Below are 27982 nucleotides of genomic sequence, written 5' to 3'. Positions count from 1 at the left end.
GTGGGTGTCGTGGGGTAAACAGGATTTTGGCATCAGGAATATTAATAATGTCCCATCCTTTATGAGGGTGAGCACACAGCAGATAAGAATAGACAGATAAATAATTTATGTCTCTTAATATTCCTATTGACCATAGTGCTCTAGCTGGCTTCATGATCTTTCTTGCAGATACATACATCGTGTGGCGCAATCGGTAGTGTTTCGCCCAGAACCGAGAGGTCCCGGGTTCGAAACCCTGATATGCCCCGATGTTGTGCCCTTGGGAAAGGCATTTTACACGACCCAGGTGTGAATGGGTACCTGACTTCGATTGGGGAAGGTCGTATTGAGGTCACCTGCTGGCGCCAAATGGCAGCCGCCCAGACCCTTGCGACAGTTCCACAAGTGCAAGTGTGGAGCAAATATGTATCTGTTCTGTATCATATGATTGTAAACCCTGCAGCAATTCAGTACTGGCTGCCATTGCACGGGTAATTTCTGACCAATAAACCATTACAGCTACACACGAGCCTAGCGTTCGGTTTGAGGAAGGAAACACGATACTGTCAGCTAGGTCTGTAATCTGATCTTTCAGGCAATGGCATTGAGTGACATAATGGACGGAATGAGCACTTTCCATACTTTAAAATGAGATTTTATCGTCAGACGACAACATACCAGCACCTTTCTCAGAGATAAGAACACATGGAATGTCAATCCGTCGCCATCACAACATGACAACTGGTTCCACATGGAAGAAGCCTGGCTTTGTGTTACTCAGTTTGTCCTAAAATCAGTGGTGAAAGCAGTTCAGACAATAAGCCAAGTTCCCCATACACACCGGGCCAATTTGTTCTGCCACCGACTTGCCCATGTCCATGAAAAATTGAGAATTTCCTCTGAGCCTATGGGTAGTAGAAGAAAAAGGGAAACCTGGCACATAGAAACCTAACTTTACATTTGCATCTGTTGCATGGTCTGGCACTAACACCGGTGAAAGGATATGTTTGAGGTAGAAAAAACCCACCTTGGATTGTAACATGCATTGGGGAAGATTCTTTGAAAATAGCATGTATGTTGTACATCTACAAACAGACCACGAAACAACACAGAAGTCCTTACTTTTATCAATGTAAATATTTTTATTGTGATAACCAACCCAGTCTGGTATTTCCCACAAATTCAAGCTATAATGTCAGGATTCCAATACAGCAGCATTACTAAAATCTAACTATGCGATCAAAAATCATACTGGGCACATCTAGGTCCAAACATGATCTACCTTTCAGCTCCATTCAGCAAAGGTTTTACCATATCTTTCAGCAACCATCAAGGTTTGGCCACTGGCTGTACCAGAAGTGCATGGTCTCTCTTTTTTTTTAAGTGCCAAAAATTTGGGCCAAATTTTATCATCATCACCAACATTTACAATAAGTAACTTGGTCAGCCATATCTAAATTCTCCCCAAAACTGTAGCCTGCTATATAGGACATGTTTTACATACAAAAAGATAAATATAGGGAAATGTCTCCATAGAGGTTTGTATGTATTATTTTTTTCACAAGCTAGTGACATTAACAACAAAGAACAATCTCTTTTGATCCACTACTTGTCCATGTCTATTGGTTCTCCACGCACCACACGTAGGCATTTTGGAACATCCGTAACCATGGTGATGTCTTGACTGACTGGTTCCAGTCTTGCGGCATCCAGGGCCACTGCCAGGTGAGCGTGCATCGCTCGGGGTGGGGCATCATGGCAAGATGGCGGCCATCTGGCGAACACAGTGCGGCCAGGCCGCCGGGAGTTCCGTTGGGGTTGAGGGGGTACGCCGTGGTGGGCTTTCCGTCATCATCGACGTAGCGCAGAGGGGTGAGGTGGTTCTGCTCGACCTCTGACCTGAGGGCATCGGTCTTGAACAGCATCCGACCTAAGTGAAATGAATCAATCAATCAATCAATGTGGCATTGTGTTGGCGTGATGGTTAGGATATTTGGGCCCAAATCCAGAGGTATGAATCCCCTGACATGCCACCGAAAATTCCACTCTCCACCCAGGTGTAAAATTGGGTACCCGACTTAAGCTGGGGAGGTAAAAGGTTGTGGAAGGAGAGGGTTGGACTCTGCCTTCCAATACCATGGCCTAGACACAGTGGATAGCCACTATCCCATTGGCCCAAAAAAGGCTAATGGACTACCTTTAATAATCAAACAATCAATCAATCAAGCAATCAAGCAAGCAATCAATCAAGCAATCAATCATGTAACAGTAACAGTTACATCACAAAGTGCTATCTTTACAGTAAACACGAACATGTCCTTAACCTTCTCCCTGCTGCCTAACCCCATACTCAATACAAATTTGGTACCAAACGGCGACCTTAGCAGGCTAAAGGTTGAACAACACTCTATGTGGAGACAATGGAAAGTTGGAATCTCTTCACACATGCTATTAGTCAAATATCTTACAACTATTTACAGTTTGATGATTACACAAATCAAGAGAACATAATACAGAGGCAAGCAGATGTTATGAAATGACATGAGAGACTCTACTGTATTTTTAGAAGCATAATGAAATGTAGGTCATCTAACATAGGATATTTAATAAGGGATGGTGAAAACAGCTGTTCTTTATTGTATTAAAACAGGTGTTAATAGAGAACACCTGTCTAAATGAGACGATCGCAAAAAATAGGACACCTGTCTATCATGCCCAAAAAACACCTACTGTATAACGACTCTACACAATGTTTAACCCTTTCCCACTCCTCATAAGTTAAGTTTTGATTTCTTTCAAAACAAACGCAAAGGCAAATTACAGTTGAACTTTGCTTCAGAATGATTATCAACAGTTACATCACAAAGTACCACATTCATAGTAAAAATGAGACAGTAAACATCACTGAATGTGGAAACACTGGAAAGTTGGAATCTCTTAATGCATTCTATTACTACTACTAATACTGGTGGGAAGCAGTGCCACAAGCTTTGGAATGACATGTGAGATTCTACTATACATTTAGATGCATAATGAAATGTAGGGCATCTAACATGGGATAATATCTAAATTCTAACGATGGAATGGAACAGGTGTTCACAGAAGACGGAGAACATAGAGAACACCTCTTTGTCTATCATTCACATTAAAAAAGACACCTGTACAGATTTTGAACAGTCCTACAATTGCACAGTGAGTCCTTTGCCTGGTCCTTACAAACCTGAAGTATCAACCTGAGGAAAGCAACACAAGAACAAGTCAGTCCTACCTTCCCCGTGTGCAACCCAGATCCCAAGGGTCGACCCCTCCATCCCCTTCAGCATCAGGGCGGGGCTCTCCTCGATCGCCACGGTGACAAAGCGGGACTCAAAACGCTCCGACACGTTGTAGGCCAGGAACACGCCCTGCTGAGGACTGGACTGGTCTCCTGCTCAAGCCAAGAAATGCAATAGCTCAATATCAAAGGGTTTGTTTTTCTTCAGTTTTGTACGCAATTTGTAGTCGAGGTAGCGCCTTGTACACTGAATTTATAAATCTGCATTGTATGAACAGATTAGCATAACTGCCTTTCTGTAACAACATGCCAGCTTTCCAGGCGTGGCTAGTAGCTTTCTATGATAAATCAAGCAATGCCACAACTAGGACAAGCATATCTAATTAAAACGTTTGCTCAACACAATGTAATGAATTTGAATTACAGTATTTGAATAACAGTATTTGGTACAGTATGTGAAAAATATCATATACTACAAGCCTACAGTATAGGACTTGCATTCAGTAGGTCATGAGTTTGATACCAACTGAGTCATATCAAAGACTTTATAAACATACTGCTTTCTCTGCTTAGCAATCAGTATTTGGGAAATAGTATGGTAGTTAAACACACAATACTATCAGTGGGCTAGCCCGCTGCGGTAGTGATTACACAAAGTTGTGTGGCCCAAGTGTTTGGAACGGAGATGGGCGCTGCCATAGGCACCATGTATGGTGTGGGAGGACTAATAGGAATTGACTGATCCTTGAAGATATCACCCTTCCCACCCGATCCTACCCCGACCGTACTTGAGCCATCCGTGATGAACTGTCCCTGGTCCGGGGCCACCCACCCCAGCAGCCCCATCAGCTGGCAGCCGTTAAAGACCCCTGCCCACCCCCTCCCGACCCAATCCTACTCCCATCGTACCTGATCCATCTGTGATGACCTGTCCCTGGTCGGGGGACACCCACCCCAGCAGTCCCATCAGCTGGCAGCCATTGCAGATCCCCAGACTGAAGGTGTCGCTGCGAGCCCGGAAAGCGCTGAACTGAGCACGGACTGTCGGGTTGAACAGCAGGGTGGCGGCCCAACCTGGAGGACAGAAGGAGTGAGATACTGTTATCTGTATAAAGCAACATGCAGTCCTTGAGCACACTCGACAACTTAAAACAGCAGGGTCACTGCCAAGCCTGTAGGAAAGAAAGAGAATAAAATGTAGTCATCCATACCTAGATGTAGTCATCCATGTCCTTTTAGAGAACATCAAGCTACATGTACTTAGCCCACGTCAATGAGAGCAACATTTTGAGGACGTCAAATAACACTTGTTAACGTGTTACGGTACACTTCTTAGTGAAACAGATAAAACATCAGTCCAACCTCACAGGATAGCCCTTATTAACAGCTTTTGGCAACATCTCTGCCAATAAAAAATTGGGAAAGAATACATAATCAATGATGAACAAAGACAATGCTATCACCTTTAGCAGACCCCATGACGTCAGCGTAGCTGAACCCTCCAACGAACACGACGCCACGGAACCTGTCCAAGGTGACCTTGCCGGTGCAGAGGTCGTGCATGTTGACATCCCACACCTCGAAGCCGGCCATGTGGAAGGCTGCCACCATCTCCCTGTCTCCGTTACTCCCCTCTTCTCTGATCACAGCAACCTTCGGGCGGCTCTCTGCATATGGGATTGAAGTAGAATGTTTCAAGTGGCATCCAGGGGTGTACTGTTTACACTGTTTTCTGTGAACCATTAGAATCATCACATTTATAGAAAGATACAAGTTCTAGACTGCAACAAAAAGCGAGCATAAAACCAACGCGAACATTTCTGCATTTACAGTATATAATTATCATGTCACAAGTATTTGTTCATCCACCAATTAAGTCCATGTAACAATGTTAGAAGACAGCGTGGGAAAATAAGTACAAAGAGAACTATCTCAACTCTGGTTACCCATGAAAATTCTCCTATAAGTCAAAATTATAACTTTGGAGTGTGCCCCACAATCTGGACCAAGACGTTTGAGAAATACTGATAGCAAGATCACAGAAAAACAGTCTGGATCATAACAAAACAAAACTTGTGAGATGTTCGTACAAAAACAAAGCTATGAGAGTGCCACTCAATTCACTGTGATAATTCATCAATTATCTTTTTGCACCTCACAAGTGACCAAATATGTCTACCAATAACTGTTAGAAAGCAGTACAGTGGGGGGAATAAGTACAAATAGACACTACTGTATCTATCTACTGACCAGGGGAACAATCTTTGCTATACTTTGGAAGGTTTATAAGATGTCTGGCTTTAAGACTACATGTCTGGCTTTAAGACAGTTGTAGTTTGCTGATAGTGCCACTCTGAAATAGTGCAATATGTTCATTTTAGCCATTAACTATGTTGTTGTGTTGCATAGTGTAATCTGTTTGATTACGCTTACTTATTATTGATTACGTTATTTCCTAATTGTGTAGTTTAAAATGTTCACTATATCTGATATTGTATGTATCTCTGGGGGTGAGCGCTGGAAAAGGCATTATTGCCTGTTCTCCCATCCCTTCCACATGTGTGGTGAATTTTGATATATAAATAAAATAAAATAAAATAAATAAAGACAGGATTAACCTTTACGTGTCCCTACAAAACAGTGCAGGACAGAGAATAACTGTTGAGCTCAAACGCATCAGTATTCTGTGTGTTCAACTCTTTTTATACTGTTTCAATTTCAGGAATCTTTATCGCTTCTCAAAAGTTTTCTAATCATCCGAAAAATCAAGTCACGCGTGTCTTTATTCTGGGTACCTAGTACTGTAAATGCATTTATGTTTGCAAGGTTTTCATTTCACGGTAGGGAGAAAATGGAGCGTTCGCGGTGGTTTTAAGTTTGCGTTCCAAACAATAGCAGCGCCGCAGTCATAGGTGGGCAAAAAGGTTCGAGGTGGTTTTAAGTTCGAGCTGAAGAGTTCACCGCGAAAACTGCGAACTTAAAACCACTGCGAACATTTCTGCGTTTACAGTAATGCTTGATCATTTCAAATTCAGGTAAAATGTTGGTACAACTACAATCCTGAATTGTGGAAATGTTGGAATCAAAACCAAAGCTTGCACCGTGATCTTAAGTCTGAAAGAATCACTGAATGAACGACCTTGAGATTCGGCTGACCCGTTGACAGAAACCTGCGGCAGGGGCGTGTCTGAGGGGTCAAAGGTCAGCTTGTAGGGTGGGGCCTTCCTAGCCCGGAGCCCGGCCTCCTCCTCAGCCACACACTGGGGGTTAGTCTGCAGCCTCTCCAGCTGGAAGCTAGTCTCCTCCCAGACGTCGCGGAGGGCTACCATTTTGTCCGCCAGCACTTCTGTGCCATTTACAGAGATCTTCACCTACAAAGCAGAGAAAAATATGTTCTAAGACCCTGTGTAACATACCATGTTGATTTGGTATCTCAATGTGATGTCTGTGTGGCATAGTGGCAGAGCATCCGGCTATGAACCATTACAGAACCAATGAGATCCAGGTTCAATCCCCAGTGGAGTACCCAGACATGTCTGGACATGCACCCAGACATTGGGAAAGGCACTTAACACATATTTCCCATGTCCTAAGCCCAGCAGTAGGGTTTAGGTTGGCGTTAGGAACGGCATCCAGCCGTAAAAAATCTTGCTACAAAAAAGACTTGAAGGATACAGTCAAACCTGTGACCACATAAGGACCCTAAAACATAATTTTTCCCATTGACACAAGCTTTGAGAATCCTGTCTATAGTGACCACCAGTCCACATTATCAAGATTTTATTGGTCCCCTGAATGGTCTTCTTGGACAGTTTTGACTGCACACACAAACTAACATCTTTACTACCCATACCTCCTCAACCTAAATAGTGTTAAGCCAAAGGACAGAGCTGTTATGGTAACAAGCCACAATATCTATGTGCAAGAACATCTAACCTTGGTGAGATGGGGAACAACAGACAATAAACCAGATAGTGAGTGAGTGGGAGTGAACATCATTATTACTACCCCTACCTCTGTGTCTGTATGTGTCAACATGTGCATATTGTAAAATCCCATTGTCATCCCATACTACTACACCATATTGTATAAGATAGACTAGTACACCATATTGTATAAGATAGACTAGTACACCATATTGTATAAGATAGACGGATTAGCGTAGTAGAATGTTATCTATGTACCAGTGAATGCCATACTCTGTACCTTGTACAATTGTTGTGCAATAAAGTTATTATTATGATGAAGTGATATAGGTATACAGTACAAACTAATATTCTAACACCCATACCTCTGCATCCGTTCCCTCTCCCTGGGAGTGTCCGATGCGCTGACAGGACACGCCCGCCTGTGTGAACCTGGCCACCGCCCCGTCAGCCTGCTCCACGGTCGTCTCCAGCACCAACCCCAGCTCCTCAGCAAACAGCACGTCCACTGGGCTGGCTGGAGGGGACAGAAAGTTCTGTTCTACATCAATGGGAAGACTCTGATTCAACCTGATCAACCAGTTATTCATTCATTCATTCATTCATTCATTCATTCATTCATTCATTCATTCATTCATTCATTCATTTGGTCAGTCAGTCAGTCAGTCAGTCAGTTAATCAATCAATCAATCAATCAAGCAATTAGTATCTTAATCAGATCACGAATCAATAAATTAATCAGCCACTCATTACAGGTTTGTTGATTTCAAAGTTCAATATTGCACCATCGCACCAAGGGTGTGATGGTTTAGTGTTATCTGATTCAGTCCATTACACATACAGGTTATACATATAAGTACAGAACTACCAAGTGTGTTATGCTATGAGGCAGTTAACAAGATATGAAATCCAGACACAGATACTATGAGGCCATTCCCCCACCTTTGTTGTCTGCAGTGATGTTCACCTCCAGCCCATAGTTCCCAGCGAAGGCCATCTCCAGCAGACATGTGACCAGGCCTCCATCACTCACATCATGGCCAGCAGTCAGGACGCCCTCTGAGGAGGACATGGGGAAAGGACTTGTGACTCGACTTCAGATATTGTAAATTGTGAAAGTTTTGCGGTGCCTTTATTTTTGTGTTTTTTTGCATTTCTACATTTACAGTACTGTACCTGTATCTGCTTAAAATGTTATAACTTGCCAGTAGGAAACATATGGTGCCACTCTCCTAAGTCCCTACTTCACAGGGATAGTGACTTGATTCAATTTGCCAAATCTACTTATTCCTTACAAATATCTTGCAATACCTAAGACTTCTCCAAGAAATTATGGCAAAATTGAAAAGACTTTTCCAACCTTCTATGAGTTTCTGCGTGACGTTGAAGCCCTGCACCAGACGTTGTGGTTCGTCCATGTCCGGTGACTGGTCTCCCAGCTGGCTGTAGCACTGCGCCAGGGCTGTGCCGCCCAGGCGGTGTTTCCCTCCACTAAGATCTACATACAGCAGCGCACCTGAGGGACCAGAGAAAACTCAGTTGCAATAGCTCAAACAGTAATTCAGTTAAACTGATCACTAAAGGGTACTAAATGTACTTTAGTACAAAGTACAATTGATGTAGCATGCGCAGTCAACAGGTTAGTGACCCTGTCTCCGAAACAAGATGTGAGTTTGCATAGTAGTAATTAATTTATTTCATACAAAATGAATAGAAGAAACTAACTTGAGGACCAAAAATATTTGGCTGATGACACCTTGACCTCTTACCTTTGCCCCCAGGGCACTTGAGGTCAGGGGTGACAGTAGCAGTAATGTCAGGACAGGCAGCATACACAGAGACGACCAGGGTACCTGAAAATAACACAGTCTTGTAGTTACACAGAAAGGCAACTGGGAGAACAGTATTGACACGTCCTAAGGGATTGTTATTAGCACAAAAAGTCACTACTGTGATACTGGATAAAAGCTTTACTTTGTGTACTAGCAATACTTGTTAGCAAACAAGTTGCCATCCAAACTTACCTGGTGATTTGACAGTTTCCTGGCCCACCTTAGCGGCCATGCTGAGGGAGTCCTTCCCTCCGTCCACTGCCACACCCAGCTGCTGCATGATGTCACACATGGCCTGGCAGGCATGGAACAGGGCCGCGCCCTCACCCGGCAACTTAGCCGGCCACATCCAGTTCCCACTGCACTTCACATCCTGGGGGAACGAAGGAATGAAAGAATGGTTTCTAGAAAACATTGCATAGCCTGGCAGACATACATGTAGAGAGGCAAAAAGAAAAAAAAGACACCAAGAGAGTGGTCCAGAAATCTAATCATTCGTTTTGTAAGACAAGAACTATTTTCACACCAAATATCATGGATCCATAGCTTCTAGAGTTAGCTAGATAAAAAAAGAAATCGATACACAAAATAGACAGCAACAACAATAATTGCTGCTCCAGTCCTGCTCATGTAACTAATAGCCTTAAAGTTGCCATCGAGTCTTGTTATGTGGTGACCATTGAGGTTAAAGCGGGGACTGGGCTTAATTGCTCCAAGCATTCTTAATAATGGAGTGCAGTCCCATAACGGCACTGAACTACTCACGTGGGTATGGGAGTCCAGTGGTATGGGAGTAGGTCAGTGCCTAGAAATGGTCTGTTGGCCTTGCACTGGGCAAATTCATTGGCAAACAACAAATGAATTTGAATAGATACTGTCACTGTGGATACCTACCTTGAGGTCAGTGACCCTAGCGAACACCAGGTTTGTGAGCGCCTCACCGACCGACATCCTGGCCCCAGCAGCCGGGTCCAGCAGCCCTTTGATTGGCTGTTCCCCTATCGCCGTTGCCGAGCCGACGGTGCCGAAGTGGGAGAGCGCGGTGACTGCGACGTCGGCCAGCGGCGTGTGGAGGGGCCCGACGCACTGTTGCTGGGCAACCAGGCCTGTCACAGACCTGTCAACCTGGGGACGGGAGAAAATACTTCAAATGTCTCCTTATACAACATGCCTAACCAAGGAAGTTCAAGTGCATTTGTCGGAGGAAAGAGATATTCTTAGCTTTTGGGTAAAACACTGTGGTCAGGGCTTCAAATCACAGCCAAGCCATTGGCATTATGAACTTTGATTTGTATGCTACTGACGGTGACTTAGGCATATACATGTAAGTTTTGATGGGAGCACTGTGCTCCTAAGAAAAAAATGTCCAGGTGCACCAGCTAATCTTTGGGCGCATGTACTCCTAAAATGGGCTTAAGTCTGGAGGGCTGCTGACCTTAGGGGCTATAGCAACTTAAGCTGTAGTTGCAACTGGGAAATGACATCAAAGACACCATTAAACCTATTAAAAACTGCAAGCATATGCCTTGTGTGTGATAGCCAAAATCCCTTTCGAACACACAGCATAGTCCGTTGTAATAACCCATGAGTTCATGGACATCTTTGTCAGAAATACCTGTAAAAAGAACCCTGTGTTTACCTTGTTTGTGAGCCATTATTTACCTTGTAGGCGATATATTATCTACCTTGTTGGCAAGGTATTATTCACCTTGTTGGTGAGGTATTGTATTTACCTTATTTGTGAGGTATCTCTTGCTGGCCACAGACGGCAGGCGGAGCACACGCTCCAACGCTTCCCTCACACTCAGCCCATCAGGCAGGGACAGGGGGGTCAGGTTTGGGGCCATGGTGTCAAAGTTGAATGTCTGCAAAGGGAAGGAGAAGACAAGAAGTTTTATTCCATGAAACTTTGCAGAATCATCATCATCATCATCAGCGGTAATACCCCAAATAACCCCATCAGGGGCAAAGTTGAGTTGAGTTCAGTTTATTAGGATCCACAATTAGCTACTCTTCCTGTGGTCCATTCAAAAACATAACTGGACAAAACTACATGACATACAGGAACACCACATATACAGGATATACATGTACATTAATGATGAAAGAAAGATAAGGCTACTTGAGGTCTATATATACAATGTTGACAATTACAAATTGTACAAACCTGTGCAGGACAGGTGTAGTTGTCTCTGCATCCCTCGTTGTCAGGCAGACTTATGACTGTAGGTGTAATCAAGCCTGACCACCCCCATGTGTCCTTATCTTGGTAGCTCCCAAGAAGAAAGAAACTCCCCTAATCCCTTGCGTCGGCACGATCCTCAGTCTAACTGTTTATAGCTATCCCTGGCCGAAGTACACTCGGGAGGGACTCACAGGAACAACTAAGTTCCATCTCCCTCAGGGTGGGCAGTCTGCCTGACAACGAGGGATGCAGAGACAACTACACCTGTCCTGCACAGGTTTGTACAATTTGTAATTGTCTTCTGCATCCTCTCGGTTGTCAGTCAGACTTATGACTGTAGGTGACTTAACAGCCTGAGGCCAGGTGATCCAACATGGAAGACAACAAGAGGTCTACAAAAGCAGAGCCTGCTCTTCACTCTGTTGTCTCCGGTGAATTCCAAGGGAAAGACCGTTGCCCAGAGCTGTGAAGAATTCTGCAGCCATGTTCCAACTAAGTCGGATGTCCTGTAGTAAGAAGGCGCATTCTCGGCGTTAGTAGCTCACGAAGATAATGACTATGTGACTAAGCTGGAAGGAACCCTAGTCCGCTAGCTGACCAGGGAAGAGCACGTTCTCAGAACTTCTGATGCGAGACGATCGAAAAGTGTAATCCTCTACAGCTGACAGCAGCACACTGATGACCTGACATGGATTGCTCTGGCTTGTCTTGGCAAGAGTTGAATGCTGCAATCCCGATGAAGCCTGTCCCTCTTGCTGCGAGACCTAATGCCACCTAAGTGCAAAGGGTTGTAGATCCCAAGGCTGTAGACCTTGGGTCTGTGAGGACAAACCTGCACCATGACAGGACCACAAAGTCGGACTTGAAGGCCGTAACAACCCGCTGGCTAGAGACCATTCTGGAGGACGGCGGTTATCCTATGGATGCTGAAGGAGTGACCACCACTGACAGGCAGCTGTCATAGCTCTCAATGTCTGCAAGGATGAGACAAACCTATCCGATGAGATGTGAAGGAGACAGGAACATGACCCTGTGACAGAGAAGGTCCTCCTCCTAGCAGGCTACTGGAGGGCTGCAGAGAATCTGCTAACTGCACTTCCTCTGAAAGTTGATGTCATGGCGGAAGAGATGCATCTTGTGAAGTACCGGTAGCCTCTAAGGTTGCAAGCATAGTCACCCTCCAAAGAGTGGTGAAAAGCTGCCCATGCCACTTGTGTCTTGATTGCCATCAGGATGCAAGCATGATCACCCTCTTAAGAGTCGTGAAAATGATGCATATGCCCCGTCATCATGGTAGTCGTATGCCGACTACCGTGGGCATCTTCCATGGTAGATGTATACCATCTACCCTGGGCATCTTCCTCCAGCAGTCACTGCATCGAAGAGACTGCCGTTGCCAATTCCACCCTGAGACTCAGTGAGAGCGATGTGGAACCCTGTCTTGATCTCTAATCTCTTGATCTGCAGTATTCCGCTGTCCATCCTGCCCCTGCAGATCCAATGGAGGACTAGTCGTCATCCTCTACCTGCCATCTTCCCAAAGGAAAGTGGCAGGCGTCTTCTGCAGCAGAGGTTGGCAAATCCACCATACCTGCTGTAAGGCCGTGGCTGAATCAGCACAACCTATAGCCGCATACCTGCTGCCATTGTCTGCCCATCTTGCTGTAAGGCAGTGACTGATGAAGTCACCTGTAGCCCTGCACCTGCTGACGTAGTCCACTGCACCTCCTGCAGTCGGGCATCTGCTGACATAGTCTGCACCAGTTGTTGCAGGGCACCTGCTGCTGACGACTGCCCACCTGGCAGCTAGGTCACAGCGCATGCTGACGTAGGGTGCACCACCTGCTGCAGGATACCTGCTGCTGAAGACTGCCCACCTGGTTGCTGGGCCACAGCGCATGCTGACGTAGGGTGCACCACCTGCAGTGGCGTACCTGCTGCTGAAGACTGCCCACCTGGTTGCTGGGCCACAGCGCATGCTGATGTAGGCTGCACCACCTGCAGCAGAGTACCTGCTGCTGAAGACTGCATCACTTAATGCCCTGCACCTGCCGAAGATGACTGCAACGACTGCTGCAGGCCACATGCTGATGGAGGCTGCACCACTTGTAGAACACCTGCTGATGCAGGTGAAGCAGACTGTACCACCTGTTGTAGGGCGTCTGCTGAAGTAGTCTGCTCCGCCTGGTAGCAGCTGCTGTAGATCTCGGCAGGTTGAAGTAGTAGCTGGCGTAACCCTCTGGGAAAACCCTGAGAGAGGGAAATCCGTACAGATGGTAATCTGTATGGCAGGAGATGCTCTCAGCTGGAACCAACACCAGCCCTGCACTGCCTGCCATCTGCTGGGCCTAACTGCAAGCAGTTAGGGTGTGGTAGTCGATGAGGTCGTACATCGGCGATGGACCAGTCCTGAGATGACCGCAGTCAAGTCTCAGAAGTTGCAGGATTCTGCTTGATGACCCTCTCTGTAGTCCCCTCACTTCTATGAAGCGATGATGCCAACTCTGTGTAAGGTGGCAGGGGTTGGTTGCAGATGCGGCTAAGTTGTCCAGCTGACCAATCACCAATCACCAACCCAGAGACGTCTGCTGCAACTTCTTAGAGCTCCCTGCTCAGAAGTCGGCCAGACCCCAGTTGTGCAGAATCCTCTGTTGAGGTCGAGAAGTCGCTGGCCTGATGTTCTTCCTTGGCCACTCCTCTGACACGAGCTGATTGTCGTAGGTATGGAAGCTGTGTGCTGACAGAGAAACTGTTAATAGTTTGTGCACCAAACTCGTCTCAATGACACAATGCAAGAGCTGAAGCTACTCTCGTGTTCAGGACTGACAAGTCTGTGAGGATATCCTGACTGGAACGAAGTTGCCCTCGCTCTCGAACCTAAGGAAGGTACGCGGACAACAATGCCCTTGGTACCACGAGTGGCTGCTGGTCTGCAGAACTTCGCCACTCTGGCTGTTGACTGGAGGCATCTACATGCTCAAAAACTCATGAACACATACAAGATACAAGAAAAACAACAACAAGGCTAACAAAGTGAGCCTAGCTGATTGCAATAAGATGCTCTAAGGATAAGGTTACCCTAGCCTTCTGGTTGTGTGGAGCCCACAGGAGTGGACGTTGACCCTGGCAGTTGGGCGGTGGAACAGCAGTTGACCTTCTGTCCATCATTCCGCCTGGATGAGAGGTGAGTCGGATGACCACCTCCTTGGCTTCACCACCCTGCCAACAGAGACTTTATTGTCGTCCTCGACAAAGTGTAGTACTGTAGTACTACTGACGCTTGTGTGATGGCAGAGTCTCCGGAACACACGTGATGGAGCCGGAGATGAACCCACTGGGTCAAGCAGTAGAACTTCATGGCTGCCCGGACTCGAGTAGCAGCAGTAGTGGGTTGGGGATATCTAAATCCCCCCAATTCGCAGGTTAAACTGACAACAGTTGAGTGGTTCACCTGCCTGTGCCCTTGACAACAATCAAACAACAACAAACCCAGTGAAAGAAACTGGGAACTGTGACAAGCTAAAAATAATCCATAAATCAATGGACTAAAATCATGGTCTGTATACAGAATCATCAAGATAAACACAACTGTAAAGTTATGTGCAGATAAAAAACAACAATAGTATCCAGCATTCCACAAAAATGCATGTGAAAACAGCTATCGTTGAAGGCACAGCTAAAACAATCCATAAATCACTGGACTAATCATGGTCTGTACTTCAGACAATACCATCAAGATAACACAACTGTAAAGTTATGTACAGATAGAAAAACAACAATATTATCCAGCATTCCACAAAATAAAAAGCATGTGAAAACAGCTCTCATTGTAGGAACAACGTAATTTCTGACCATAAAGGTAGCCGCGGCTAACCGTAAGGGAGGTCCTACTTGCAAAGGACCTGCTCAACTCCGCTTGTTGGAGCCGATGAGGCGGCGCTCGGATGTCGAAGACTCCGAAAAACCGCTGAAGTCTCGGCTGTTCGATGAGGACAGCCACACATCTTCTTCTCCAGCTGCCGAAGTCACGGAGGACGGAAGTCTCCCATGGACGCAGGGCGAATCGCTGCGTCCCTCTCACTTCGTGAAGAAGCTGTCGACGTAGTTCGAAGCTTGCTGGAGTCGGAGATCTTCTGGACGCCAGCAAACGCCTCTGGGCGCAGCGAGGGCCAGTAAGAAGTCACCAAACCTAAAAAAAGGGGGAAAAAATGCTTCGTGCCTCCGTCGGAGACATGCAGACGCTGCAGTGTGGAGAAGTCACGAACGCTGCCCTCCCCCACTCGCCGCTGAAGTCTCCCCGGACGAGCCGCTCCAAGGCCACAGGAACGCTGAAATCGGCGACTGGAAAGTCGAGCCGACCGCCAACTGGCCTCTAGAAGTTGGTGCGGCGCTGGCATCTCGGTAGAACCCCGCTGAGACGACTCTTCTTCTCTTGCGCTGCTTCTCCTGAAGACAGCAAGATGGCGGCGCACTGCGAGCATGATCAACATGTGCGTGCTGCCGCGCCCTCTAGCGATCCGCAGTGGGATCGCAAGGGTCTTCGGTCCCGGCGCCATCTTCTCCCTGCCGCCGGCGCTCACAAAGACGTCTCGTGTGTGGCTGGAAACACACTGCAAGCCCGCAGAACAGGCGGGCCGACGCGTAGAAACTCGCCTGAAGAAGCCATGGCGCGAGGGGAAAAACTAAGGGGAAGGAACACCAACTAACAGTTGGTTCCTGGCCGTTTTTACGGAGAAGGACACACGGAGGTGTGTACACTAGCTTAAAAAATTTAGACTGAGGATCGTGCCGACGCAAGGGATTAGGGGAGTTTCTTTCTTCTTGGGAGCTACCAAGATAAGGACACATGGGGGTGGTCAGGCTTGATTACACCTACAGTCATAAGTCTGACTGACAACCGAGAGGATGCAGAAGACAATATCTAATTATTTTACAGTTTCAAAGTGGTGGGGGGGCAGTTGAGGTCCCAGTCTAGGTACATGGGTATCAACAAAAGTTGGATGATGAAGAACATTTCTTGTGTACAGTTCCCTGGAATATGAAATAACAGTAGTTGGGCACCACCATTTTGTCTTGTCAGCAGAGTTACTTATTGTTGCCATCTCATATTAGAAATTTCTACTGATATCTAAAGGGACATATTTCACTAAGCTGGTAATGTTTATATGTTTCTTTTACTTAACGGTAGAAAAACTATTATTCTCATTTGTTTTTCACACCAGTTATCACTGGCAGGACTCAGTGAAGAATATCATAAGAGAGTAATGTAATTTCTTGTCAAGATCTCTCTCTCTATCCAATTTAATGTCTCTTATTCTCCATCACATGGGAGTTGGACGTGCTTGCACATGGATGGGGGAGTCAGTGGACTCCTCATCAAGTGCAAGTCTTTTTTGTGGCAAGAGTTTTTATGTCTGGATGCCCTTCCTAATGCCAACCCGAACCCAGACAAACAAACAAACAAACAAACAAACACGAACCTTCCTGGGCATGGACCCGAGCACACACTCCAGGTCCAAGTCCACCGGTCTCCTGCCATCACGCTGGCGCTTGGCAGGCTTCTCGTCCCCGGGGCAGTCTGCCTCTGACTCCTCAAGTACGATCTGATATGGAAGTGGACTACAGTTAGCCTGGTATTCAAACCTATTATAGCTACTAAGTCTCTTTTCGTCCTCTCTGCAAGGACTGGCATGTTTTAAAAAGTCAAGATCATAAAAGCAATGATTTTATTGTAACATTTGACATACTTCATGTTGCATTTGCACACTTGTAGCATGCCAGATGAGTGAAATACAGTCAAATCTGTATAAGTGACCACTTCTGCATAAGGACCACCAGTCCTGGCCATTGAATCATTTTTTGTGGTCCCTTAAATAAATCTTCTCATTGACACAAGCATTCAAAACTCTATCTATAGTCACAACCTGTCCATATATACCAGATTTCATCGGAGTGGTCATCTTTGGCAGGTTTGACTGTAAATCTGAATGTGACCCACTTTCCCATCTCCTGTCACCTCCCCAACGAATGACACCGGACATTTCTCCCGGGTACAGATGTCCCTCAGCATGTTGGAGTCGGCAGACTTGACGAGGACAGCATTGCTCTCCTGATACTCTGCCCCCCACAGTTTTACCAGTTATGCGAAACAAACAAACAAACAAACAAACAAACCTTCCCATCTCCTGTCACCTCCCCAACGAATGACACCGGACATTTCTCCCGGGTGCAGATGTCCCTCAGCACGTTGGAGTCGGCAGACTTGACGAGGACAGCGTTGCTCTCCTGATACTCTGCTCCCCACAGCTCCATCACACTGATGGTCGGGTCGCCCAGCTGGAACTCCCGCGTACGGATCACTGCACCCGCAGGCTCTACAATCTCCTTTAGAACGTTCCCTAGGAAACACATTAGGACAACAAATCTAACTTTATTCTAGGGTTGACATTTGATTCTAAGGCTGACGTCTGTGTCACTCACCTGACATACACACTATGAAAAGGGTCCTTAGGACAAGACATTAAGCCGTGGTCCACTGTTCAGTGTACTTTTCGAAAAGAGCTGGGGAAATTTGCCCAGTTAAAAAGTGCACACAGTCCCAGTTAAAAAGTGCACACAGCGTCTTCTTTTTTCTGTCCCGACCAGTGGACCATCTGTTCATTTAGTTCATTTGAGCTGAACTGGTTCTAGATCACTTTAACTTTCTTTTTTAAGGTTTGATTGTAAAAAAAGCTGTCCTTCAACGACTCTAGGTGAAGACAAAAGGGTGCCTACACGTATAGTTTCATTAAAACATATAAAGCTTCTTCATAACTGTGTTTGACAGTCGCACCGATATTCAAGAATGTACTCACCATTCCCCCCAGCGCCCTGGTGGTGTAACTAGGATGGATTGACAAGAGAAGGGAAGACTTCTACCTCTTGAACCAACACATTGTTATCCTCCGCCATCTCGATACAGGCCCGGATGTCAGGGTTCAGCTTCTGTTCCATCTCCGCAAAATAAAGAATGGAAAATAGAATACGACACTATGTGTACTAACCATTCCCCCCAGCCCCCTGGTCGTGTATGCTCCTGATGGGGTTGTCCTCGGCCATCTCGATGCACGCCCGGATCACACGGTTCAGCTTCTGTTCCATCTCCGCATCGCCGCGCTGCACGGCACCGAAGTCCAGCTCTTCCTTGTTCTCTCCTGCGATGACAGACGAGGCGGCACCACCGCCCACTCCGATCCGGTACACGGGACCGCCCAGTTTTACCACCTCCATACCTGACATGGGGGGAAGACGTTGTTGAAAGAGCCAAACGAAAGTGAAGATAAAACTGTTTGACGAACGAGGCAGCGCCACTGATCCAGTACACAGCACCACCCAGGTTAACCACCTTCATACCTGATTGGGAGAGAAGATCACTGAAAACTAGACTATTTCAAACTGTTACAACAAACTGTTACAACAACTTGAAGCTACTACTAAAACTGTCCGAATTATGAGTAACAAGAGAATGGAAGCAGATTGGAATGTGGACCCCTACATGTATGTCTACTTTAGGTTCACACTAGCAGAGCCACCTAGCAATGAAGGTAGTACTGCAGCCTGTCAAATAAGATGTTGATTGTGTCTAAAAACATGTATGAAGAATAAACTATCTAATATGCAGCAGAATGCATCAATCTTGTTTATCTTTGTAGGGAGTGATAACTAAATAAGACAAAAAAGTAGTGCAGATCTTCCAAAGCTTAACTTTCCAAATCCCTAAAACAAGTCCCCCCATACTCACCTACAGCAGGCTGGTCTTTGGTGATGTGACTCCCCTCCAGCTGACCTATCCCCCCGCTGAACATGATTGGTTTCACCCATTCCTTACGTTCTCCATCGGCCAGTCTCATCCCTGCAAAAAAGACACAAAAACCTTATCAGAATAATCTGCAATATAGTTTGTTCTAGATTAATGAAATCATTCAGCATTTCCTACTGCTTCCTTGTTGTACCATCTCTGTGTTACATCAATGGTTAACTGCCAGATACCATTTCTGTCTTTCACATAACAAGTAGTGTAAAGTACTGACTGATTTGGGCCATTGATACATGGAGTACCTCTGAGTCAGTACTTGGCCCTTCGGAATGTACATTTTGTACTTAAAACTTCATTCCTTTTCAAGGAGAGTGCATTGTTAGATGGTCAAACTTTCCAATTCTAAACTTATAGTGATAGCCTTCGGCTAGTACTGAATACTACTATGTATAATACTACGGCCACACCAATTTAATATCTTGGCTAACGGATTTTTATTTTCAAAAAAAAAAATTGTAGAAAAAAAAATCATGAAAACAGAAGGCTGGGCCAGTCTTCTGTTTTCATGATTTTTTTTTCTACAATTTTCTTTGGAAAATAAAAATCCGTTAACCGAGAAATTAAATTGGTGTGGCCTAATTGGGCTAACTTGGCTGCATATCAACAATAAAATACAAACAATAAAGAAATTAACTCACTCACCAAATGACCTTGCGAACCCGGCCAGCACAGGTTCCCCAAACTTGTTGCCATAGTCTGAGGCGCCGTTACTGGCCTCTATGCAGATGTCAACGGGCGTGGCCATGTTGCTAGGATACTCAAAGGTCTTGTCCTCCCACGGCAGGTCATAACCTGGCAAGGGTTCAAAGGTAGAAGGTCGTCAACAGGTTATCTTCAAGTTTAACGACTGAATTGTTTCACAACTGTATAGCATTAACTGTATAGCATTAACCTTGTCCATGCTACCTAATCCCATAGCCAACACTAAGTTGATGACAAAAGACAGCCTCTGCTTGAAGAGATTTTAAAAAAGGGGCTTATTGTAGAGTATTTGTGCAAAAACTGCATTCTGAATTTCAATATCTCTATTCAGTTAGACATTCATATCTGTGCAGTGTTTTAATGTAGATTCAACTTATGATGTAGAAAAATGACCAGAAATAGGTACTTAATGTTTTGATCGGTCAGATTCTACAATAACCAGATTCTCCAAGAAACGGCCAAAATACTCTAGCCTAAGACTGTACCTTGTATAGAGAGGTTGCCGAAGCTGTACCCGGCTGTCCCCGCCACCACGTGGGCGCCGCGCCCTGCTGCCTGGACGTCACGGATCCGCCCACCTGTACCTGTGGTCGCACCGGGGAATGGAGCCACACCTGCAACGGCAAACCAGAAAGAATGACCATTCACTTTGGTCCTAGAATGGTTCTTGGTTTTCATTCAACACAAAAGAACACGAAAACATAAGATACACATCCATGCTCTTGAGACTAGATGTTAGGAGCAGAAATGTTATCTCAACCCAGTCTTTGTTAACAAAGGCTAGTTACATAACAAGAAGAAGTTACACATACTATGTTGTAGAGGTTCAATGTAGCAAGGATATCCTCCTTTTTTCAATGAGTAAATGGACATTGGAACATGGTTAACAATGGCCTATCCTAGCAGGGTGTCAGTCAAGCATATATGTTAGTATGGCAGGGAAACAAACTTGATCCTCTGAGTCTCCTTATCTGCATCTGTACAGATGTAGTATAAATGTCCTTCGGCGTAACACACCAGCTTCGTGGGTACGCGGTGAGGCAGCAGCTGATTACATAACACTGAACGACCTGTCAAACCTAACCTTTCCACATCTAACTGTAAGCGTTGCTTAAAGCTATGTAATGAGGATGCCCCTAATGTACTTGGTGGCAAGGAGTTCCGCTCTATATTAGTTCTAGGCTTGACTATCAAGTGAAGAAGCAGACTTGCTTAACACTGAACCAGCCCACCCGTAGGAAAGTTGTGTGTCTCTGCAGTGAAGATGACATGTCGGAGCGCCGACCTGTCCTGGAAACGACTAGAGACAGCCGGCCGGCCTGGGTGGATCACAGGCACCTGGAAACCCTGGATAGCACTGGGGACAGATTGAAACTCAGTTAAGCTTACTAAAAACTTCCAGTGGTTATACATGTAACGAGAATAGATATATATAAAGCTGGGTCAAAATGCTCCAAAAAGAATCTCCCGACTGTTTTTAATCTCCTCCATATCTGATTTATTAATTCATCTATTAAAGAATCTGATGGGACGAAATGTTGAAAAAAAGAAAAATAGTGAAGATTAACCTTCTTTGTAAAGGACAGCTTGAACGAGAATCAAAACAACTGTGTTTTAGAGGTACAGTGGACAGTGGACAAGGGTATGTAAAACTGTAAACATTAGACAGTGTGGCAAGTTTGACTAATCAACAATGGTACAATGTAGTCTGCAAGTTGTAGGTATCCAAAAGGTCATATGTCATAAATAGTGGGTCAGTATTGCTGGAGAAGGCTGTAGGAACACTTTAAGAGATTCATCACGACATTACCTGCTGTTGTCGCTGAACTTAATGACGTTGTTGTCGTTGCTGTGGTCTTGAGTCTTCATCACCATCTTGAAGAGAGAGTCCTCGTGTTCCTTCCCATCTATAACCATCTTGCCTTTGAAGAACCAGTGCCGGCTGTGCTCACTGAAAGGTACAAAGGGAAATATGTTGAAGAAGGTTGGACATCAAGGTAATAAGATACGCCAAAAATAGTTACTCAAGCAACTGGATAAAAGTTTGAAATAATCAGATATTTCAGACAGTGACTAAGGAAAGAAATGACAGAACAAGGTTTTAAAACAAAACTCTGAATAGATATGTTAATGAAGTGATGACAAAGGGAAATGTTTCTCCATTCAGTTCAGCCTACTGAAACATGACTAGCTTTCACAATACTAACTTACTTACTTACTTACTTATCCTCTTCGTCCCTGGAGAGACATAAGGCCATGACTTTCACAATGCACCATATTCTAACCAAGGTACATGTTCATATATGATGTACCAAAAATATAGCACAGTCAAACCTGCCCTAGACAACCACTCAGGGGACCGATAAAATCTGCTCTATTGTGGACAGGTGGTTACTATAGACAAGATTCTTGCTGCTTGGGTCAATGAGAAAAATTATCTTAAGGACCATCAAAAATTGGTCATTTTAGCCAAGTGGTCCTTATGTAGAGAGGTGGTCACTTCCACAGTTTTGATGGTAGACTGTTAAAAATAACCTCCTTGACCTAAAAGCAATCAACATCTCTTAAGTAGGCTTTAAGTAGGTCTATTAGGGGTGAAATGTTACCTGTTGGACTGTGCCAGGTCAAAACACTCCACACTTGTAGGATTCCTCCTCAGCTGGTCTCGGAACATCTTAGTGTAATATTCAAGATCCCAGTCATCGAAGGCAAGACCTGAGGGAAAATTTGTATGAAATTTTCATTTGCAAGGGAAAATAATGACGGAATCTGAACAGTATGATGTCCTTCAGAAAATCTATTCCCTCAGTTGTGCTAGACAGAGACGCTAGGATACATCGTGTGAAGACTTTTCGACTGCTGCTCACTCCTGTGTCAGGGATCCCTAAAGCAGTATTATCGAATACTGGGTACTACTACTACAGTACTACCATATATATATGTTAGCATATTGTTTTTGCTCAGTTTCAAATAAGGTCCATGACCTGGACCAGATGGCTGTCACCATGGTTACTAGCGGTGTAACAGACACCCTCTGGTGTTCGAATACACTATAGGTGGCAAGGGGCAGAGCTGGAGGGGCTGGTCCCTATGTATATGATTGTGTTTAAGAAAGAATAAACAGAACATCAGTCTGTTAGACTAGACCATGTGAAGGTTAACATAAATATCCTTTCTAGAGTTAATTCAATCAGTTCCTACCCAGCTCAGTGTTTGCCTTCATCAGTGCCTCTTTTCCTCCATTCATTACATCCACCTCGTACCACGGGGCCGGCTTCACGTCCAGATCGAAACTCGAGACGGGCTCTGTGTAACGACACTCCGTCATCCTGTGAGAGAGTGAGAGTGACATTGATCCAGTTAAGCTCACCAAACAGCTACGTGTTCAATAGCCTATTCCGGGGCCTATTAGCCTATAGCCTATTAAGGGACTCCATAGCCTATTGAGCTGTATAGCAGACTACCCCTGGCATACTATTCACACAATTTCTACTATTTTCCCAGCAATCGCGCGGAGCCTGGTAGCGGCTAGTAATCTCCCACTGGTCGTGACAGAGAAGACAGACGCTATGTACAGTATATGTACAATTACAGGTTCAATGTAACAGGGGAATTCCTCTAGCTCTTTTTGACAAGCACAATAAACAGTGGACCACAACTTAACGTCCCATCCTAAGGACTACAACCCTTTCCACTAGTGTGCATGTCTGGCAAGTGACACAACCGTGATCAAACTCATGGCTTCTAATGCCAGAGCCAGGGCCGCTAACCATTGGCTACATTGAACTACGCACGATACTTTAGGTTCCGGGTCGGAGTTCAATTCAATAGAAATCATTAAAAAACTCCGGTCCGAGACCTTTAGATAGAGGGCTCCCAGCTACCTGTCATGGAGGACTCCCAGCATCCTCCTTTCCTCCTCCGCTGTGATTGGTGAGGAGTCAGCTGACTGGACGAGGAAGCGACGGAAGACCTCAATGCGCGAGATCTGTTTCAGCCCGACTGCGTGGCAGATGGAGACGGCGTTGGTGGAAAAGGCAGTGGAGAAATTCAATCTGAAACACAAAAAATGTGAAGATGTTATGAAAGGCTAAACTTTACATACTGTAAATGTAGAAATGTTTGCAGTGGTTTTACCTTCACTGTTTTCGTGGTGACTGTTTCACCGCGAACTTAAAACCACCGCAAACATTTTTGTCCAATACTGTACCAGTATGTGACTATAGCGCTGCCGCAAACTTAAAACCACCGTGAACACCCCATTTTCACCTTAGCGCAAAATAAAAACCATGCGTACTTAAATGCATTTACAGTAACCAACACTGAAATGGAACTTGAATGGTAAAATGTGAAGATAATCGCAAACATTATCAATACTTTTTGAATGGTAGATGAATGCTAATGTATCATGTTCACACCTGTATCTGTATTTACAGATTTTAAAAACAAGTCATGTAAAGAGCTGCTCCTGTTACTGATAAGTGTGTTTGTTAATTTACTTAAGGTTAACACAGAAATAATGGCTTCGCGAACCAGGTCCAAAGGACTGTAGCCCATACCAGAGCTATACAAATTAGGTTTCAGCCTTTCAGAACACTGACAACCTTGCAGACTTAGGGAGAAGAGATATTGTTCCAGTCCTACTCATGTGACCTGTAGCCTTGAAGTGGCCTTCGGGTCATGTTACATATGGTGACCACTGAAGTAGTGCCAACAAGTGGTCTCTTGCACTGATGAGCAAACTCAGTAAAGAAGAAACAAGGAATCATGATCATTGCATGACACCAGGTCACACATGATCATTGCATGACACCCTTGTGTGCACCGGCCACTTCTTGTATGCACAAACTGCTGATAATCCCATTTTTATTGGGCTTAGCAGTGTGATTAAGATTAAGAAACATATTCAGACTATGACCATGAAAACTCACCTTGGTCCAATCTCAATCAGCAGTCCCTTCTCTCCATCCCTGCGGAGGAAGGACTCCCGGCTTGTTTTCTCCCCCTCAAACGGAGTCGTGACGACCCATAACAGTTTCTTCTGCTCCTCAGCCGTAAGGTCTTTCCCATCCTCCACACAGATATTAAAACAGTTCTCAGTGGTCACTGCCTGTATCTGCTTGGAGCCCAGGACTGCCTGTAACTTGTTACATGTGACCTGGTGCGACCCTGGGTTCAGGGCTGGGGTCTGGTAGTACCGTGTGATCACCATAATTTATCCTGGAATTAAAATACATGTGCAATGTAGTTTGCGTAAACCTATATACATGTACATGCAGATGATGATATATGCTACAGTAGTGATTGGGATTCAGGAAAATAACGGATTGTCCTAGGACAGATTGGAATCAGAGTCTCTGAGTCTCCTATGACAGATTGGGTCGGGTTAGGGTTGGGGTTAGTATTACTAATAGTTCAATATAGGTAGAACACCCTAACCCAGTCTGTAAGAATAGAATCGTGTATTGTCCTAGGACAGATCCGGATTCCAATTTATTCTAGGAGAGACTTTGATGCTAAGCTGTCCTGGACAATCCACAATTGTCCTGAATCCCAATCTCTACAATGACATTTAATGTTACATGTACAATGTTATTGTTCAAAACTGTTATCGACTTGCTGGGAACGGGTTTTGTTCGCGTTAAGAATGTTCGCGTACGCGTGGGAATCAACTTGTTTTTTTGTTTTCTTTAAATGTCAAAAATCCTTTGAAATTTTTTGGGTGTGAAACCTTAGACTTGTAAACCTTCAATTTCCTTCTGATCAACTAGTTAGCATATTCTAAGGAGCAAATGATCAAAATTACAGGCAAACTTTTCCCCTGCATGGCTGTGGGCATGGTGTGGTGTGGTTTGGTGTGTGCTATTCCCAAGGGAGAAAAATTTTGATGATAAAATTACTTTGATATTTTGAACCTATAAATAAATTCTCCATTTCAAATTTTCCACGCGAAAATTTTTCCACGCGAACGCGAACTTGCTCGACTAACTCAATATCGACTTGCTCGATATTGTAACGGTTACAATTATTGTTCATTTGTGCAATAAGCTTTGATTGATCGATTGACTTATTGATTGATTGTTAAGTTTATTTTCTTTACCACCAGCGTTCACTCAGGTAATCCACCTGATTTGCAGGTAAATCTGGACTTCATGTTACACCTGAGAGCAAGGATATATATAGTGTAACACAAACAGTCGACATGACAGCAGAAAACACTGATATTGATAACAACATTCCCAATGTGACACACAACTTCCGGTTACAAACATGATCACACACGCACACTGTAATGTATTCAACTACAAATTTTCTTCAGTTTTACCAAGGAGGTTTAACCTCCTTGGTTTTACTTTTAATTTGGAAAATGCCCTGAACATAATGTTTTGTAGGATTGACCTCAAATGAATCCATATTGTGATTCATTTTGTTAATGCTCCATCTCCCACTGGGTCTAGACGTCTGTAGAAGTCGCTGTCAAGGCCGATGTGGTTTTAAAAGGTTAATGATTGATTAGTTGCATAATATTTGAAAACACACGTGCAAGTAGAGACCAGCAACCGCCCCCCTCCCCACTTCCCATTCATTCAATATGAGAAGCGAAGATGTCCAACAAATAAATAATCTGGCTGTCATTTGCCTTGAAGGAAGGTGATTTGAGGACTGTGGTGACGAAGTTGTATGTAATAAAGATTCGGACCTTACCTGTAAATCTGAGATCTTGTAAGGCGGACCAAAGTCCAAAGTGGCGGGTTTTACTGGAGGATGGCGGGAAATTCGGGTCAAAGTTCACCATTTGGACGGCGTGGCGGGAAATGAGAGTCTTTGGATAATCTCCGAGCAGATGTAAGGTGGTGTAACAGTCGGCCTTGATTTAACGCATTGGGCAGTGTTTTGTACATTTTCTGGATTGAACGTATTCTATGCCTGACGTACATAAGACCAAAGCAAATCTACATGAAGTCCTTGGTATAGTCACATTCACACTGCTGCAATGCCAAGAAAAGCCGCTAAGATGCTTCCCCAGGCCGGGTTTGTGGAAAAGGCTTAGCTGTCTACCTGGCCTGTCTACCTGGCCTGTCTTCCACGTCAGGCTGCTCATATCCCCCCATACTCATATCCCCACAAATGGTCCGACACGTATGCAGCTTCGCTCTCTAGCCGAATGCATCCAAACTACACCAAGTGTATATATAGAATACAACACGGGGTATTCCGTATCACCCGAGGTACCAGTCCGACCCGCGGGAGGGCTGGGACCGAGGGTGATGCGGAATACACCGTGTTGTATTTTATTCATGTCATACCCACCCGAGAAAACACACATTTCAATGCGGAATGCGCCAAAAGTTGAGGGAGTTTTGTGTCCTCAAACACAAAACTGTAACAACATTGATTCCAACCTCCGAATCCGGTATTCGAATTTTCGGCGGCGGCGCAACCGGCGCGCTCGAAATGCATTCGAAATATTCTACGGAAGCCCGTGTGCTCCCAAACCCTATGTGATACATATAGAATACAACACGGGGTATTCCGTATCACCCAAGGTACCAGCCCGACTGGGACCGAGGGTGATGCGGAATACAACGTGTTGTATTTCATTTATGTCATACCTTGGTCAAACCGACCCGGGAAAACACACATTTCAATGCGAAATGCGCCAGAAGTTGAGGGATTTTTGTGTCCTCGAACAAGAAACTGTAGCAACATTGATTCCAATCTCCGAATCCGATATTCGAATTTCTGACGGCCGCGCCCCAAGACCTAATCACCTATAGCTAGTATTATCACATAGGTAGATGGCGTCGACCAATCAGAAGCCTCCATTGCCCACAATAAGTGGTCTGTTATCACGCCATAACACACCACTTAGTGACGTCATGTCAGAACGCAACCGTTCCATTTTGTAGAGGGGGTATCTTTTTGATGAATCTTTTTCTTAACCTTGTATAAAAAAATCTTTATCGTCTTAGAATTCCTTAAAATTTCCTTAGAATACATACTGTTCATGAAAAAGGGAAAACAAATTTAAAATTCCCAAAAATGTTCCGCGTGTTCCATTTGCTGTTGGCCAAAGAAACCACGTTCTATCTAAGGTTCCGCGCGTTCCATTTCCTGCTGGCCAAAGAACCTGTGTTCTATTCAGGTTACCTGAGGTCATGTTGCAGGGAGATTCTTCAATGATAATATTTTCTGACTGACCTGAAACCGACCCTCCTATCCTGTGTG

General features: G+C 44.8%; 1 protein-coding gene across 1 annotated transcript; it reads right to left on the bottom strand.

The window, feature by feature from the left end:
* Positions 1–1097: 1097 nt before the first annotated feature.
* Positions 1098–26576, bottom strand: LOC136436192 (phosphoribosylformylglycinamidine synthase-like). The gene is made up of 25 exons (XM_066429973.1): positions 26459–26576; positions 24685–24973; positions 23638–23808; positions 22955–23082; positions 22360–22468; positions 21564–21704; positions 20986–21110; positions 20239–20367; positions 19694–19843; positions 18977–19087; positions 18240–18467; positions 17371–17594; positions 16677–16799; positions 10745–10876; positions 9906–10136; positions 9204–9384; positions 8949–9032; positions 8540–8695; positions 8122–8238; positions 7545–7696; positions 6393–6624; positions 4717–4920; positions 4163–4327; positions 3248–3406; positions 1098–1909 (listed from the first exon to the last, which is right to left on the bottom strand). The coding sequence occupies exons 2-25, from the start codon at positions 24963–24965 to the stop codon at positions 1599–1601; spliced, it is 4044 nt and encodes a 1347-aa protein (XP_066286070.1). The 5' UTR covers positions 24966–24973; positions 26459–26576; the 3' UTR covers positions 1098–1598.
* Between the last annotated feature and the right edge of the window lie 1406 nt (positions 26577–27982).

The sequence above is a fragment of the Branchiostoma lanceolatum genome, chromosome 6 (assembly GCF_035083965.1).
Source record: "Branchiostoma lanceolatum isolate klBraLanc5 chromosome 6, klBraLanc5.hap2, whole genome shotgun sequence".
Classification (NCBI taxonomy): domain Eukaryota; kingdom Metazoa; phylum Chordata; class Leptocardii; order Amphioxiformes; family Branchiostomatidae; genus Branchiostoma; species Branchiostoma lanceolatum.
The sequence above is the reverse complement of the archived record's forward strand: the minus strand, read 5'-3'. Positions and strand labels throughout refer to the sequence as shown.

What these genes read in the sequence shown, in the direction of transcription:
- LOC136436192 (XM_066429973.1), bottom strand. Translation starts at nt 24,965, where the DNA reads ATGGTGATCACACGGTACTACCAGACCCCAGCCCTGAACCCAGGGTCG. An exon ending in AAGTTCAGCGACAACAGCAG is followed by an intron (nt 21,111 to 21,563) that starts GTAATGTCGTGA and finishes ATCTGTCCCCAG; the next exon opens with TGCTATCCAGGGTTTCCAGG. An exon ending in CCAGGGGGCTGGGGGGAATG is followed by an intron (nt 17,595 to 18,239) that starts GTTAGTACACAT and finishes TGTGTTTCCTAG; the next exon opens with GGAACGTTCTAAAGGAGATT.